Raw genomic sequence first — 17,781 nt, 5'->3', positions numbered from 1 at the left:
CTCCGCCAAGTACTCAAAAAGAAGTTCGGGGTTTCCTAGGAAGACTAAATTACATCGCTCGATTCATTTCACAATTAACTGAGAAATGTGACCCCATATTCCGTCTTCTTAGGAAACACAATCCAGGTGTATGGGATGAGGAGTGCCAGAAAACTTTCGAAAGAGTTAAACATTACTTGTCCAACGCCCCAGTACTGATGCCACCTTGCCCTGACAAACCACTGATACTATACTTGGCAGTATTTGAGAATTCCATGGGGTGCGTGCTCGGCCAACATGATGAGTCAGGACGAAAAGAAAGAGCGATCTATTATCTCAGTAAGAAGTTCACTGAATGCGAAACGAGATATTCGCCAATTGAAAAATTATGTTGCGCATTGGTTTGGACTACTCGGAGATTGAGACAATACATGTTGTACCATACGACTTGGTTAATCTCAAAGTTAGATCCTCTGAAATACATGATGGAGTCAACTGCTCTAAACGGAAAGATGGCCCGATGGCAAATTCTATTATCTGAATTTGACATAACCTATGTGAATCAAAAGGCTGTAAAAGGGAGCGCGATAGCAGATTTTCTAGCAAGTAGAGCCCTGGACGATTATGAGCCTTTGAACTTTGATTTCCCAAATGAGGATATGATGTATGTGGCAACTACTGAAGCAAGCACACAAGAAGGCAATACTTGGAAATTAAATTTTGACGGAGCCTCAAATGCCATGGGCAACGGGATTGGGGCAGTCTTGGTATCTCCAAACGGTGATCATTATCCTTTCACCAGTAAACTAGATTTTGATTGGACAAATAACATGGCGGAATATGAAGCATGTATCATGGGAATCCGCGCGGCTATGGAACGCAAAATCAAGGTACTTGAGGTATATGGGGATTCGGCATTGGTAATTTATCAGCTCAAAGGCGAATGGGAAACAAGAGACCCTAAGTTGATTAGTTACCGAAGGATAGTCCTAGAATTGATTGAGGAGTTTGACGACATCACTTTTTGTTATCTCCCACGAGACGAGAATCAGATGGCCGACGCTTTAGCTACATTGGCTTCCATGATCAAAGTAAATAGACCAGAGGATGTGAAGCCTATCCAAATGAGCATTTATGATGCTCCAGTCCACTGTTGTAACATTGACGAGGAAGAAGAAAAGGACGACAACCCTTGGTATCAGGACATATTGCGATACGTAAAAAATTGTGAATACCCAAACCAAGCAACTGAGAATGACAAGAGAATGTTGAGGAGGATGGCCAGTGGTTATGTCTTAGATGGAGAGATCCTGTACAAAAGAGGAAAAGATCAGGTGCTGTTAAGATGTGTGGACGCTGTGGAAGCCAAGCAGATCTTGGAAGAAGTCCATGATGGTATTTGTGGAACACACGCTAACGGTTTCACAATGACCAGACAGATCATGAGATTTGGATATTATTGGTCTACCATGGAAGGAGACTGCATCAAATATGCTAAGAAGTGCCATAAATGCCAGATTTACGGAGACAAGATTCATGTGCCTCCATCACCTCTTCACGTCATGACTTCCCCATGGCCTTTCTCCATGTGGGGCATGGACGTCATTGGGCCGATATCGCCAAAGGCTTCAAACGGACATCGTTTCATTTTTGTAGTGATTGACTACTTTACTAAATGGGTAGAGGCTACTTCTTACGCCAACGTCACAAAGACAGCTGTCAGCAAGTTTTTAAAGAAGGAAATCATATGTCGGTATGGAATGCCTGAAAGGATCATATCAGACAACGCATTAAATTTGAATAATAGCACGATAGCAGAGGTTTGTAATCAATTCAAGATCAAGCACCACAACTCATCGCCATATCGTCCGAAGATGAATGGTGCGGTGGAGGCAGCCAATAAAAATATCAAAAAGATTGTGGGGAAAATGACTGAGACCTATAGAGATTGGCACGAGAAGTTGCCATTCGCCATCTATGCTTATCGAACGTCCGTCAGGACTTCTACCGGGGCAACACCATTCTCTTTGGTTTATGGAATGGAGGCAGTGCTACCAATTGAGGTTGAAATTCCCTCTCTCCGAGTTTTTTCAGAACTAAAGTTAGACGAAGCAGAATGGGTCCAATCCCGATATGATCAGCTGAACTTGATTGAAGAAAGGAGGTTAAGAGCTATCCGTCATGGTCAAATGTACCAGAAACGAATGATGCGAGCTTACAATAAGAAAGTTCGTCCTAGAAACTTCCATGAAGGGGACTTGGTACTGAAGAAGATCCTTCCCATACAAAAAGACTTCAGAGGAAAGTGGATGCCAAACTGAGAGGGACCTTATGTAGTAAAAAAGGCCTTTTCAGGAGGGGCATTAATTTTAACTGGGATGGATGGCAAAAGCTTGCCCAATCCTGTGAATTCGGATTCAGTGAAGAGGTACTTTGCCTAAAAAAAAAAAAGGAGAGGCCAAGGCGAAAACCCGCAAAGGGCACCTTGAGACCAAAGGGGTTTTGGATTGAAAACCCAGGAATGGGCAATTCAAATTTTCGATCAAAGATGAGGCATATAGTAGTTTTGTCTTCTCCGAATTAACAAGAAGGAGAGATGCTACATCTTGGGGCATCAACAAAGTCTTTTAGGACTTCTAAACACAGAGTTTGTGCAGAGAAGCTCATGCTGCGATATCTGAGGCATCTTTTTTTATCTTATTTACATCTTAGCAAAATTTGCTATTTGTTCATTTAGAGCTCTGCTCTCAATAAAGTTCTATCTTATTCATTGTGATAATCTTTTTCATCTTATTCATCTCGTATCTCAGCAAAATTTGCTATCTTGATTTGTTTGTTTAGAGATTTGCTCTCAACAAAATTTCATTTTGTCCATTTTGATAATCTTTTTCAAGCATTTTTCATTGAAATAACGATTAATGGACTGACAATACACATGCAGAAGGAGTTCTGCATATTACTCTGAAAGTTTCTAAATAATACGAGGACCTGAAACAGGACTATTGTTTAGAACTAACCAAACCTAAGGGTTGGAAACATTTGAGAAATGATAGTCTAAATAGCGTCTATTTCTTTAGGTTTTCTGTCAAAGGTACTGGCTGAACAAGAAGACATCAGTGATAGAACCTTGATGAACAATGAGGAATGACAACCTAAGCATTAAAAATGGATCATCCTCATGACATTCTACAAATATAATACATACACGTCTAGTTAGGAGCATTTGATTCATTCTGATCATGTCATCCTAAACACTAGGCGTAAATAGGTCCTATCTTCCTATATTGGTAGGAAGTAGATCAAAGATGCAAATCTTGTCTTCCCATATTGGTGGCGAAGTAGATCGCAGAAAGCAGATATTGTCTTCATGTATTGGCGTGAAGAAGATCGAAGGTAGCAGATCCTATCTTCCTATATTGGTAGGAAGTGGATCAAAGATGCAGATCTTGTCTTCCCATATTGGTGGCGAAGCAGATCGCAGAAAGCAGATCTTGTCTTCATGTATTGGCATGAAGAAGATCGAAGGTAGCAGGTCCTATCTTCCTATATTGGTAGGAAGTGGATCGAAGATCCAGATCTTGTCTTCCCATATTGATGGCAAAGTAGATCGAAGAAAGCAGATCTTGTCTTCATGTATTGGCGTGAAGTAGATCGAAGATATCAGATCCTATCTTCCTATATTGGTAGAAAGTGGATCGAAGATGCAGATCTTGTCTTCCCATATTGGTGGCGAAGTAGATCGCAGAAAGTAGATCTTGTCTTCATGTATTGGCGTGAAGTAGATCGAAGGTAGCAGATCCTATCTTCCTATATTGGTAGGAAGTGGATCGAAGATGCAGATCTTATCTTCATGTATTGGCGTGAAGTAGATCGAAGGTAACAGGTCCGGTCTTCCTGTATTGGTAGGAAGTGGATCGAAGATGCAGATCTTGTCTTCCCATATTGGTGGCGAAGTAGATCGCAGAAAGCAGATCTTGTCTTCATGTATTGGCGTGAAGTAGATCGAAGATAACAGGTCTGGTCTTCCTGTATTGGTAGGAAGTGGATCGAAGATGCAGATCTTGTCTTCCCATATTGGTGGCGAAGTAGATCGCAGAAAGCAGATCTTGTCTTCATGTATTGGCGTGAAGTAGATCGAAGAAAGCAGATCTTGTCCCTGTATTTGGCAGTGGAATAGATTGAGGATTGCAGATCTTGCCTTCCTGTATTTGTCAGCGAAGCAGATCGACGATGGCGGATCTTACCTCCCTGACTACAGTGGAGTACATTGAAGCCGATAACTCTATCTCCCTGCATTCAATAGTGGAATAGAGTGAAGATTACAGATCTTATTCCCCTAAGCAGTAGTGGAGCAGACTAAAAACAACAAATCTCATCCCCATGGAGTTGCAGCAAAATAGATTTAAGTCATGTTTCTCTGGAGCGCAGTGAAGTGGATTGAAGGAACGAGACACAGTAGAACAGAACGAGGCTACTTGAAGAAGAAAAGCACCAAAAGAAGCCAAGGCTCGGCAAGCCCGGGCAAATTTGGTCTTTCTTGGTCTTTGCTCTGTTTTCGTTACACGACAACGAGCAAAGAGGGGCAGCTGTAAAGCCCAAAATCTGCCCGGGCCCATACCAGCAAAATAAACCCAAAAATTACAAGCCCAAATGCCCAATATTAATAAAAACCCTAGAGGCCCGAATGGCCCAAAACTACACCAACTTTCAAACACAAAAAGAAACTCCAGCCGCATGTTTGTTGCTGCCACCTCCTGCGCACGCCCACCGCCACTACTCGCCTATCACCGGCCACCCATGCGTCTGACGCCTTCTGACACCTGCAAACAGAGAGCCACATGCAACCAACAAAGCAGAAAACAACAGACGAACGATCCAAATAAAAATATTAAAAAGTTGTAATCCGGCTATAAAGGCCAAAGCTTATCACTGTTTTGAGAGGAGGATTTTTTATATTTCAAAGGAGGGGAAAACAGATTGTATTTTGGATGAGGGATTTGAGGGGAAACGGATTGTATTTTGAAATGGGGGGATTTTTTTTTGGAGATTTCAAAAGAGAAAAACGATTGTAAATAGGGGTTTTTCCTTTTTTGAATACAAAGAAAAAACACTGTAATACGGGCAGATCCAAAAAATCAAAAAAGCAAAATAGAAAGAAAAGGTTTCGTTTTAATCTTTTGTCTCTTCATTTTCTTGTTTTTCTTTTCATTTTTCTATAAATCTATTTTAAATAAAAATATGAAAATAAAAGGGAGAAGAAAAGAAAAACTTACCTGAATCGCCTCACGGTCACGTCGCCGGAGTCTCCTTCTCCATCGCCGAAACCGAGCCCAAAAGAGAATAAAGGGAAAACCTTCTTCTTCCAATTGTAGGATAAGGATGCCTGGCTTTCAAATGAGGGATAAAGAATGGGGGTTAGGATTTGTTTTGATTTTTGTAGAAAATGACAGATGGCCATTCAAGTGATTTTTTTTATTATTTATTTTTAGTCTTAATAACTAGAGAAACGGCGTCACAACCCCCAGGATAAGCATATTTCTGCTTTTGGGATAAATTATGCAAATGGTCCTTCCACTCTTTTGATCTACTTCGATTGGCCCCTCTTTTTTGTCCCTTCTTTTTCTTTTAATTTTGGCTCAGAACTCTACTGGTATCCCATTTTAGTCCCGCATAAAACATGGCATTTAAGAGCATAGGGATATTTTCCCTTTCGAACCCTCTGTTTCACTTGCGAGTTACAGTTTGGTCCCCTGCTTCATTATATTTTTTTCTCGTTCTTTAAATTCCTTTAAACTTTTAGTCAAGCCTTGTTATTTTATCTATTTATCCATTTATTTACTTATTTGATTATTTATTCATTATTCTTTTATTTTATTTGTTTAAACATTTACTTTCTTATTCATATATTGTCATTTTATTTTTATTACGCACGTGTATACATATATATTTTTTTCATATTTAATATTTTTCATTTCACTTTATTTTAATATTTTATTAATTTTATGTTTATTTCTTTTATATTCCAATGGTATTATTATTATTATTATTTTTATTAGTTTATGCTTTGTTATATACTTATATATTTATAATATGTATATATACGTACTTATACATACTTAAATATATTTTTCATATTTCATAATTCTTATATACTTACATATATTTATGCATATTTTACATCATATACATACTTATATATTCTTTATATTCTTAAAAATGCTTTTTGTATATTTCACATATTTTATAATTCACATACATATATTTTTATATTATCACGATTTGTAAATATATACACACACATTTACATTTTTATTTTTATACTTACCGATTTTATATATATGTATATATTTATCTATGTTTTCATATTCTGTAATTTATATGCATTTCTTATTTTATGGCTTTAAATTATACATGCATATATATTTTTACATTATTGTATTTATCGTCATCATTGTTATTTGGTGTTTGTTTATTTATCCATTACACTTGTGCTTTTTCTAAAATGTTAGTTCTATTTATTTATTTGTATGCTTTGTTGATGTAATCGTCTCGTCATTTCATTTTGCCTATTGTATTGTTGTTATTCACTTTACTTTGCTCACCTTGTCGTATTCGTTATTGTTTTGTCAAGCATTAATACCAAGCATCAAAAGGAAAATTTTTCTAAATAAGGCAATATTTCGCATTTGGAAAATCGAGAAAACGTGCCCTAACGTGCTAGGTTTCGATTTCTCGTTCGACTAAATAGCCAAATATCCTCTTAAAGCTTCAAAGCATGGTTTCATTAAACTATAAGATGATCTTGGTTTCGATGGTTTAGAGTATCGTGTCCTAACGTGCTGGATATGATATTCCTTCGGAACAAGAGAATCTTATATTCCAATTCACGTTATCAGAATTTCTTTCAAGGATCGTATTTTTTTTTTAAAAACTCTTCAAATTTCCAATTTTCGACACTAAGACACTAATTAATCAACTAGGTACCAATTTTGGGCGTATCGAGAGTGCTAATCCTTCCTCGTGCGTAACCGACTCCCGAACTCATTTTTCTGAATTTCGTAGACCAAAATCGTTGTTTTAATAAAATTAAATCATTTATTAAAAAAAACAACCACTTTTTGAGGTGACCCGATCACACCTCATCAAAAAGGATTGGTGGCGACTCCCGTTTTCATTCTTTTTTTAAATCCAAGTCGACCCCGTTTTCATCCAAAAAAATGGTGTCAACATAAACATTTTCTATGTATGTATATATATATTTTCCTTTAAATTTATTTATGTGTATAATGTGTTTCTTTTAAGGACTCTATTTTAAATTGTATATTTTACTTATTCTATACATTTCCATATATTATTATCTTTATGTAAGTATTACCTATACGTATCATTAATCCAAATCAATTTATTTCATACAAAATTATTTTATACATTATTTATTTCAAATTTCTTTTTACATATACATATATATATTGGTACACATGTTTGATTTATATACATCACTAAATCCATGTATTTTGTACATATAGTTTTTCTTTGTATAATACATAATTATGTTTTTAAAATCTATTACATATATAATTTATGATAAAATTAACTTAATCTTATATGCATTATTAATTTCATGCTATTTTTACAAATAGTTACTTCTAAATCTATTTCTGTACATATGTATTTTGTAAACCTATTATTGTGTATTTCCTAAGATTATATTTTATTATGAATTCTTGCTATCCTTTCATATTTTATATATTATTTAAATTTTCCTTTATTGTATGTATTTTAACAAATGTTTTTAACACTTGATATATTATTCGATTTAAAAATCTTCATTCTATAACACTTATTTTAATGATTACATATATATCTCTAGTTTTTTTCTACAAATAATTTCAAATTCATCAATTCATATATTATATATATTATGTGTTCAACAGTTCATCATTATTTTAAATTTGTCTTATACCATATTATTTTTAATTTTCATTTTGTTTTGTATATTTTGTATCGATAGTATTATATTAAGCTATATATCATTGTTGTATACTATTTTTTTCATTTTTTTATTCGTTATATCAATTGTTCTCCATACATGCTTGGAAAGTTGGTTTCATTTTGCTTAGATTAGTTATATTCAATTGTTTGATTTGATTGGTTAAATAAGGTTATGTTATCTTCATTCACCAAGTATTGTATTTTATACATGCATATTATCCCATGATTTTTTTTCTTTTGGTTTACAAATGTTGCTTTATAATTTTCAACTCTTTAAAATCAATTATTACATTTTATTTCAAATAAATTAAGGCATTCTGAGTTAGTTTACAATCATTTATTTAAATTTTTTAAAACAAAGCAATGTTCAATATTTGAAAATTCGAAAAATCGTGCCCTACCGTGCTAGGTTTCGATTTTTTGTTAGACTAAATATTTGGATATCCTGTTGTAATTTTTGACCTAAGAGCTTTTGGGAGTCAAAAATCAATCGTGTTTTCAAAAAAATATAAAGGATCATGTCCTATCGTGCTAGATGTGGTGTTGTATACCTTTGAAATGAGAGAGTTTTAACGACCAACTTGAACCACTCAAATGTTTTAAAAGGAACCATATTTCAAATTCTTTTTAAACAAAACCCTAGACATAAGGACAGTACTTAATCAATCTGGTACCAGTTTTTGGGCGTAGTGAGGTTGCTAACCCTTTCTCATACGTAACCGGCTCCCGAATCCATTCTTTTTTTACGTAGAGCAAAATTGATTTAAATGGAACAAAATGCTTTAGTAGGTGATCCAATCACACCTAAACAAAAAGATTGGTGGTGGCTCCACATTTTGTTTGAAAAAGTTGATCCCCTTTTTTCTCTAAAAATGGCTTCGACATTGTTAATTCAAATTGAGTTTTAAATGATTATATTTAGATTTGATATTTTTAAAGGAAGCTTGGATTCAAAAATGGTAAATCTTGAAATCTTGGGTAAACTTGTGCTTTCAAAGTGATTTTTGATTCATTCTAACCTAATTATAAGGTATTTCACTTCAATTTGATAGTTCATAATTGAATTTCTAAGAATAAATCATTTTCCTTTTTACATGTTCTTGAAAGCTTCCATTTTTCGAAAATTTTAGGATCACAGATTTATGTGAAATTATGTGAAATTAAATATTATTTAGGATGTTTGAAATTGAAATGGAAGATTAGAATCGAGATTAGGATGTCGAAACTTCAATTTCGACAAAACTAGTTAGTTTTCGATAGTGAGAAAGAAGAGGCTTGAATTGTATTTTCTTGTTGTTTTGGTTGTGCTCAAGGTTATTTTTAATGAAATTGCAATGTGTTTATTACGTGTACAAAGTTTCGGATCAAGTGAGAGTATCTTCGAGCAAGTCAAAAGGCAAGCTTTTGACTAATAAGTGGAAGCATGATTGGTGAGTGTCCGAAGTTGTTGTTGGTATGCATGATTCGTAGCATTAATCGGGAGCTCAAAATTAACCTAAACCCCAATCTTAAGTTATGAGTGTAAGCCTTCTCTATATTCTTTTACATTTGTTGTGAAATTATGCTTGATGTATGTCGAGTTGTGGAGTGTGAGGCTATTATGACAGGTAATGTGTGTGAATACTTATATGTGATATGTGATATACTAGTTGTAATGCAAAAATGTGAGATGTAATATATGTTGGCTCAACGAGCATTATTGTGGCACATGAAGTGCAATTAAATGTTAATTTGATAGACATGCGTTGTGTACAAGTTTGTGATGTAAATTAAGGAATATGAACAGAGATTATGTGCATTAAAACAATAATTAAATATGTATAATTGAGGATAATTTGGTCTTATGATCTCTTGAAACCGTTGAATATAGTTGGCATGCCATAGGATTATAAGTACTCACATTTGTGTTTTTTTTATTTGGGCATTGAGGCCTCGAGACAAATTGGAGATATAAAGGAATGTTGAGCTCTATTTATCAGGACATGTTGGTGTGTTGGAGAGTGTTTAGCTTTATGCTATACTTATGGGAAATGTTGGACTCTTTGAGTCTTTGGTGTAATGGAGATCCGTTTATCCAATGTTGGTGATAGAGCCCACTTTTATGTTTCATATTCTTAAGTTGCCAAACTATAATTAAGTGAATTATATATATGAGTGATGTTATGCATAAGTGAATGTAAGAGTATATGCTAGTTTTATGAATTAATGAAGCATGGAAATGTTATTTTGACTTGGTGAAAATATGGTTTTGAATATGCCCTAGTATGCTCTTGCTTATCTTATGATGTTGTGTATGTTTTGTGGTAATTCCTAACATTCGCTGATCTTATTTTAAGCTCACGCACTCGACGTTAAAATTTTATAGATAAATAGCTCTTTCAGTGTGAGTGGAGCGGCAAAGGAAGTGATCTAAGCAAAGTAATAACTTTCGAGTATGTGATTTTATAATTTTTGGACACTTTGAATAAAGACAATGTGGGTTAGAGTTTTAGTTTTAGTTATTATCATTATTTTACTATTACTATTTTGGGATTAGATTGATAGAATGTTGAAGATGCTTTTGGATTTCGCTTATGGACATTTTGATGTTTGAGATTGAGGTTGATAATACATGTTAGGTATTCTCGATGAAAATGTATTGATATGGCATGACAAATTATTAAAAGATGATATTAGGTTCAATTAAATTAGACACTAGTTGTATGTTAAGTAAGAATATTGTTTTGAGCATGAAGAACATTTTAACTTATGAAATTTTTAGCATTCTAAGTAAAAGTATCGATACTCATGACCAAAATAACGATACCATAAGAATGGAACATTTTCAAAAATTGACAGTAACCCAATTTGGTATCGATACTTGTGATAAAAATATTAATACCCCTACCAAGGTATCAATAAAATGTTTTAACCAAAATTGGAAGAGAGCTAAAACAATATCGATACTTACGTTCTATTTTGAAAATTTTTAGATTGGTTCCTATTTCTTGAATAATTCTAGTCGTTGCTCATAATTAAAACCGTATATGCATGTGTATAAGTTCCTACAGTTGTTGTAGCATCCTATAACACGAGTCTGACGATCAAACCGGATGAGGGGTTTTACATTTGTAAATGTCATAGCCAACACCTAGCTTGGTAAAATATTGTCCACTTTAGGTGCACATGTCCCTCACGGTTTTGTTCTTGGGAGCGCTCATACACCCCCAAAATGTCTCTTACCACTTAAGTGTTGTTATCCCCTTTATGTAGCGGAGGCCTCTCCTGTGCTTTGCCGATGTGGGATTTGCCTAGGGTGTTATAAAGCGTTTTCCTGTAAATTAGTTAAAAACGCTTACAGCTGAAAGTGCTTTTCTTATTTTGGCCTAATCCGATAACTTTTTTAAAAAAAATTCAAGTCTAATATATGTGATGTGATGCTAATATATATAAAGAAAATTAATATATTAAAACAGTAATGATATAAAAATAATAAAAATATGACATAAATATCTCCTTTTCTTCTTTTTAAATAATAAAAATATGACATAAATATCTCTTTCATATACGTCTATTAATAGGATTTTCATTTTATCCAAAATAAAAAATTTCCACCCGGTTTTAAACTTTTTTCTTAAGAAAGAGATGCAATTATTTATATACAAATTTATGAATTTATATATTGTTTATTTGAAAATATATATATAATTGTTATGACTACCACATTCTTCTAACTCATTTTTGTTTGTGTTAAAGCTTTTCATAATTGAATTTATCTAATCAAACTGATTAGATTAGAAATTGATTAAAATATTAAATTTAAAAGATTTAAAAAAATAATAATTAATTTATAAATTAATATAAATTAATTGAGTTTAAATATCATTTTAGTCTAAATAAAATTAATCTTATATAGTAAAATGAATGAACAACACTGGGATTATATTAAAAATAATATTAAAAATTTTAGTTAATAATTAATAGTTAATTGTGTGAATTTTAGATATAAATTTGTTGAATATTCTCCAAGATCCAACGTGGGAAAGAGAAAAGGACGCGTGCACGGGTTTAACGAATGAATTTGGTAATCTTCCACTTACGTCGTTTACTAGCTAATACTATGCAACTGTCTGTAAAATGAACGTCCAATCTTTCAAAATTTGGGTAAGCTCTAATGTGGCAAAATAATCTCAACATCACATATACCAAATGTGAAAAATTATAACATTACAACCTGCCTGGTTATATATTTCAATCTCCGACCAATTGAAGATTTCAATCGGGCACAATAATTTGCAAACAATAAGCATCGTAGCAGATTTTGACTTAGGATTTAGAATTTCATATGTTAAGATTGGGAATCTTAATTGGATACAGCATATCCTAGAAAAGGTTTATACTATACGCATATCTTTGTTTCTTTATTTTTATCACGTGACCATATAAGTTATCTGCAAGTTTTATTGATTTTCTCAAACATAGATTTAAATTTTGATGATACTCTCTATTGTCACCGAAAAAAGTGATTTAAGGAAAAAGGTAATATTGCAAATTCACCTCTTATATACTAAATGTTAACTTAGCTTTGATGAAATGAACTGATAAATGAGTGGTTGATTTTTTTGTATATTAGGTGTATATAGTAAATTCATGTGGGTAGTCATGAGTGTTCTATGTTGCCATTTATGCCTTCAATTGATGAATTTGCATCAATGGTATGATTTTTAAGTAAATTTTATTGGAGGCACTAAAGGATGAATTTTAAATAATACTGCATTGATAATTGTATTAAATTCTAACACCAAAGTCGATCAAAGAAATTATATTGGAATAGAAACCTAAACAACCATTTGTGTTGATTGAGGCCACACCTCTAATTGATAATTGGCACCTGTTGTCCCTTATTGCTGCAAAAGAGAATATATACATATATATATAATTGAGAGTTTTATTCATAACTTATTTTTTTAAGTGATTTTCATAGTGCATATCAAAGCTACAGTGTTACTAAAGACCTTATTCATAAGCACGCAGTAAACAAGTAACTATCACAAAGGCAGGGATTGTTTAATCATAAATCTTCCTAGCCACAAGGATAAGAGCATTTTTTTTGTGTGTAGCGAGACCAGGTAGTGCATCAAAGTCTATGTCTTCTTTTGTCATCGCAATCGGCATTTCCCAATCGAACTTGTAAAGAAGATTAGCAAGGGCAAGTTCCACTACTGCAACTCCCATATGCATTCCAGGACAAACTCTTCTACCAGCACCAAATGGTATGAGCTCAAAGTGTTGCCCTTTGTAGTCAATGGGACTACCAATGAACCTTTCAGGATAAAACTCTTCTGGATTTTCCCAAGTTCCAGGGTCTTTTCCTATTGCCCACGCGTTCACATAAACCAAGGTTTTGGCAGGTATATCATACCCACCTATGTTGCACTTTCGGAGTGTTTCTCGTGGCACTAACAATGGAGCTATTGGTTGCAATCTAAATGTTTCTCTTATCACAGCTTTTAAGTAAGTCAAATCTCGAGTATCATCTTCATTTACAAAACCTTTTTTTCCAATCAAATTCCTTACTTCTGCTTGAGTTTTCTTCAAACATTTTGGATTTTTCATTAAGAAGCTCATCACCCATATTATAGTGGCTGCGGATGTGTCTGTTCCAGCTATAAACACGTTCTGCAAGAAAAACAATGGGTTCTATATATGTAAAAAGTGTGAAGCTCAAAAGTTAATTAAAGATATAAGTGTTGAGTAAAGATGAAATGACCATAAGAATAGCTTTTATCTGATCGATAGTCAGATCAAATGAAAAGTCGTGATCCTTCCATGTTTGTAGTAACACGTCGAGTATGTCCTCTTGTTGGGGTTTTGGCCTATTAGGATCAAGATGTTCATCAATGAGTTGTTGATAAAAAGTATCAAGCTCTCTGAAAGTTTTTTCAAGACGACTAAGCAATCCAGTGAATCTATCGAGCCAACCCATGTACGGAAAGTAGTCAGAAAAACTGAAGCTTGATACTATGGCTTGACTTTCATTAAGCAGCTCATGGAATCTGCTTCTTTCGGCTCCTTCTTCGTCGTACCTCTTGCCGAAGGCTATTCTACAAATTATTGTACTGGAAAGGCACATTATTGCTTCACTCAAGTTGACAGGTTTAGCATCAACAGATAATTTGGATATTTTTTCAATCAAGCGATCAACTTCATCTTCTCGGATGGGACGATACTGTTGCACTCCGCTAAAGAGATGTACAACACAAATTTTCCTCATCTCCCTCCAGTAGTCATTATACGGTGAAAAAGCCACATCCGAGGCATTGTAAGATAGTTTATGACTACAACGTTGATGAGGCCTGCTGCAAAAGTCAAGGTCATGGGTTTTCATAACCTCTTTAGCCATTTTTGCTGAAGAAACTACAAGGATTGGCTTAAACCCAAATCGCAAGTACACGAGAGAACCATATTTTTGAGAGAGTTTGCTAAGAAAAAAATGAGGGGCTGAGTTATCAAACAGCTGCATATGTAAGTGACCAATCAAAGGAAGAGAAGGAGGGCTAGGGGGAAGACGATTAGAATTGCCATGTTTTAGGAGAATGAACAGGAACAAGGAGAGTGGTAGAAGAAAGACCAGAAACACTACTATTTCCATTGTAATCTACTCAATCAATCTGTTTGAAAGTTGAGATGGATGCTTCCCCCCTTATATAAGAAACTGAGAGCCGTAACCCTGTGGTGCTTATTGACCATTGTGGTTAATTAAGATATATCTTCATGGACAGGAGTAGCGAGGGAGAATAAGTTTCAATCACTTTGCGTCTATAGTATGAATCATGAAAGATGAAATGTATTGTAGAAATTTAAGCTTCGTATTACGTATTTAGCTTAAAAATGATAACAGATCATTAAAAAAAGTTTAGCAAGGATTGTTCAGCCTCCATTGTATTACATGTTCCACAAATTAAAAGAAAAATAATACAAACAAATGATCGAAAGCAGTGGAAGTAAATTTTTTCTTCGAGTATTTGTACTAAATTCTAATTTTGGAATCGATATTATAGGAAGAATTTTACTTGAATATTATCCCGACCCAAATAAGAATAAATTCAAACCACAAAAAGAAAGAGAACTCCTATTATTATATCAAAATAGTAAAAATAATAAAATCTGAATTTTATTTTTTCTCCTTTTGCTTTAATTCTTTTAAAACTATATAATTATTTTAAATTTAAATTATGTATTTAAAAGGTAGGGTTTTATTTGGGTTGATTTAGAAAAATAAAGTTGTTTTTTTCTCCTATTGCTTGGTTTTTTGCTTTGAATTTTCTATAATAAATATACGCATTTTAATTTTAAATAATGTATTTAGAGGGTTGGATTTAGACGGAAAAGAATCCTTTTTCTTGGATTTTTGCTTTGAATTTTCTAAAAAGAATATGTAGTCATTTTAAATTTAAATAATATATTTTTAGGGTTTGATTTTATTTGGGTTGATTTAGAATTTGTTATATTATAATTATTTTTCACTAGTTAATTAAGAGATAAATAATAAAAAAATTATATTTTTATTAATTAAATTAATATGAAGTAAATAATAAATAAAGTAGTTTAAATATTTGTGAATCATTCAAATTAAGAATTTATATTTCAGATGAACACTCTGTCATTTGAATGAATGACATTATAAAGGTTCACCTCCAAATCATTTAACAAAACTTCACAAGTTCAAGAAACCAGATGTTAAAGTGCAACATGTGTCTAATTTTTTGTTATTTAATATAATTTATGTAAGTAATTATTATCAAAAGATAATTAAAATATAAAAAATAATTTAATAATAAAATAATTAAAATAGTAATTAATGTAATTATAAAATATTTAAAAAATTATATTTGATACATTGTTTAAAAGATGGACATATTACATGTAACATCCTTGACATCCCCTCGAGATGTGATCAATGTCAATTCAGATCGATACTCTAGATAAAATAGAATTATTAATATTAATGGGGAATATAATTAGAATATTATAAGAAATTAAAAAATTTTGAATTTAGGGAAATTAATTTAAGAAATGAACTAAATTATAAAAGTGTGGGAAGTGTTGGGTTGTAGTGTAAAAATTAGAAATAAGAAAAAAAAAACCAAGAACTTGGAGTGTAATTTATCCATTAAAATACAAAAAGGAGCAGCTTTTTTAACCCAACTAACCTAAAAAAAATAAATATTTACAAAAATAACCTAACTTGAAAGACTATGACGTAAACGACCTAAAATCTACAATGTTGGGCGGTGTTGATATCTCAATTTTCGGCACTCGAGTTAATCACGGTGTAATGATTGACTGCTAATTGGGTCGAGGTTTAAAAAAAATATGTTTTTGATGCCGACACTGCAATAGTCGGCATCCGTATGTATTTTTTGTGTACTTTTTTGAAAAATATAGGCATTTCCCGTTTCAAAAATATTTTTTATTAGGTGTCAGCGTCTAGGTGGCCGGCACAAAAAAAATTTTAAATTTTAAAATTTTTTTCTTTATTTTTTTGTGTTGGCACTGTGGTGGTCAGCACCGGTGGCACGATTTTTTATTTTTATTTTTGCCTTCTCTCCACCATCACCGGTGTGATTTTTAAATTTTTTTCCCGACGTGTTATGGTTACCGAGACCACTGATCATTTGGTTCTTCTTTAAGCCTTGAACAATGTGACTCCTAAGCCATCAGTTGCATGAGAAGAGAGATTTAAAGAAAATAACACAATATCAATAAAGAAGTACTGAAAATTTGAGAAGAAAAAAATAGTTTTAAGTTTAATTTACTTATTATAGTACTTAATAGGTAAAGAAAATAAGAGAAAAAAGATGATGGAAAAAATTCAACACTCAAGAAATCAACAGACGAAGAAGATAAAGAAAAATGAAGAGTTTGACATTTATGATTTTAACAGAGAAAAAAAAGTTGTATATGAAATATCATTAATAAATTAAATTAATGATTTTTTTTATGGTTTCAAGGCAAGAAAAAATGTAATGCAATTTTATATTTTCAATAGTAAAAAAGGTTGTATATGAAAAAAAAATTCCCATTAATTAGTTTTTAATCTCCATATACAATTTTTTTCCCTTAAAAAAGGTTAATTAATAGCCTTAAAAGAATATTGTTTAAGGCTTTTAACTTCAATAAAAAAAATTTATAATACATTATTTAAACTTTTTTAAATCATACCATTTAAAAATAATAATGCAGTTATATTATATATGATTAAAAGACATTATAAAAATATTTTTTGGTGGAAATATATACAACTCAAAAATAAAACACTAAATGAAAGACATGTGTGGACTCCTCCAGCAACCATAAACAAGTTCTTCTATCCCTTATTGTCTTAACGATATTGTCTGTAAGTTTATTGTCCTATTTAGAAATATGTTGAATATTTCGGTGACTAAAAAACTTCAAAACCGTATGAATTTTCCTTACTAAAATGAAACTAAAGTTTCCGAAATCGCTATCCTTAATTATGTTAATAGCTTCGAGGCAGAGACATTGTAAATTATTAACCATAATTCATGTTTACGTTCCATATTATTGAATGATAATGATATAAATTGATGCAAAATTCCATTTCATATTGATTATTAAGAATCAGCAATCAAATATTCATATATATATATATAAACGTTACCATAACTATGTTAAATTCCTTATCAAATACAAAATATATATATATATATATTCCAAGTGCTAATCTCCACCATTGCATTGGCATAAGAATTGCAAAGCTCTTTAGTCATCTGTCGAACCATAAACGATATGATTTGAAATTTTGTT

The 17,781-nt window shown here is 32.5% G+C and overlaps 2 protein-coding genes across 2 annotated transcripts; both read right to left on the bottom strand.

Annotated features, from left to right (window-relative positions):
* Positions 1 to 4,459: 4,459 nt before the first annotated feature.
* LOC121209591 (uncharacterized) lies at positions 4,460 to 5,446 on the bottom strand. Its single transcript, XM_041080504.1, has 2 exons — positions 5,253 to 5,446; positions 4,460 to 4,799 (listed from the first exon to the last, which is right to left on the bottom strand). The coding sequence occupies exons 1-2, from the start codon at positions 5,435 to 5,437 to the stop codon at positions 4,652 to 4,654; spliced, it is 333 nt and encodes a 110-aa protein (XP_040936438.1). The 5' UTR covers positions 5,438 to 5,446; the 3' UTR covers positions 4,460 to 4,651.
* Positions 5,447 to 12,824: 7,378 nt separating this feature from the next.
* On the bottom strand, positions 12,825 to 14,623 carry LOC107931669 (cytochrome P450 83B1). Its single transcript, XM_016863600.2, has 2 exons — positions 13,721 to 14,623; positions 12,825 to 13,629 (listed from the first exon to the last, which is right to left on the bottom strand). The coding sequence occupies exons 1-2, from the start codon at positions 14,600 to 14,602 to the stop codon at positions 13,018 to 13,020; spliced, it is 1,494 nt and encodes a 497-aa protein (XP_016719089.2). The 5' UTR covers positions 14,603 to 14,623; the 3' UTR covers positions 12,825 to 13,017.
* Positions 14,624 to 17,781: the final 3,158 nt, after the last annotated feature.

Source organism: Gossypium hirsutum, chromosome A02 (assembly GCF_007990345.1).
Source record: "Gossypium hirsutum isolate 1008001.06 chromosome A02, Gossypium_hirsutum_v2.1, whole genome shotgun sequence".
In the NCBI taxonomy this organism is placed as follows: Eukaryota; Viridiplantae; Streptophyta; class Magnoliopsida; order Malvales; family Malvaceae; genus Gossypium; species Gossypium hirsutum.
Note: the sequence above shows the minus strand (reverse complement) of the source record. Positions and strands in the feature narration are given on the sequence as shown.

Bases quoted from the DNA above. Each gene is read 5' to 3' on its own strand.
- LOC107931669 (XM_016863600.2), bottom strand. From the start codon at position 14,602: ATGGAAATAGTAGTGTTTCTGGTCTTTCTTCTACCACTCTCCTTGTTC. The intron at 13,630-13,720 runs GTCATTTCATCT...TTTTTCTTGCAG, and splicing joins AGATAAAAGCTATTCTTATG to AACGTGTTTATAGCTGGAAC.
- LOC121209591 (XM_041080504.1), bottom strand. From the start codon at position 5,437: ATGGCCATCTGTCATTTTCTACAAAAATCAAAACAAATCCTAACCCCC. The intron at 4,800-5,252 runs GTAAGTTTTTCT...CTCTGTTTGCAG, and splicing joins GTGACCGTGAGGCGATTCAG to GTGTCAGAAGGCGTCAGACG.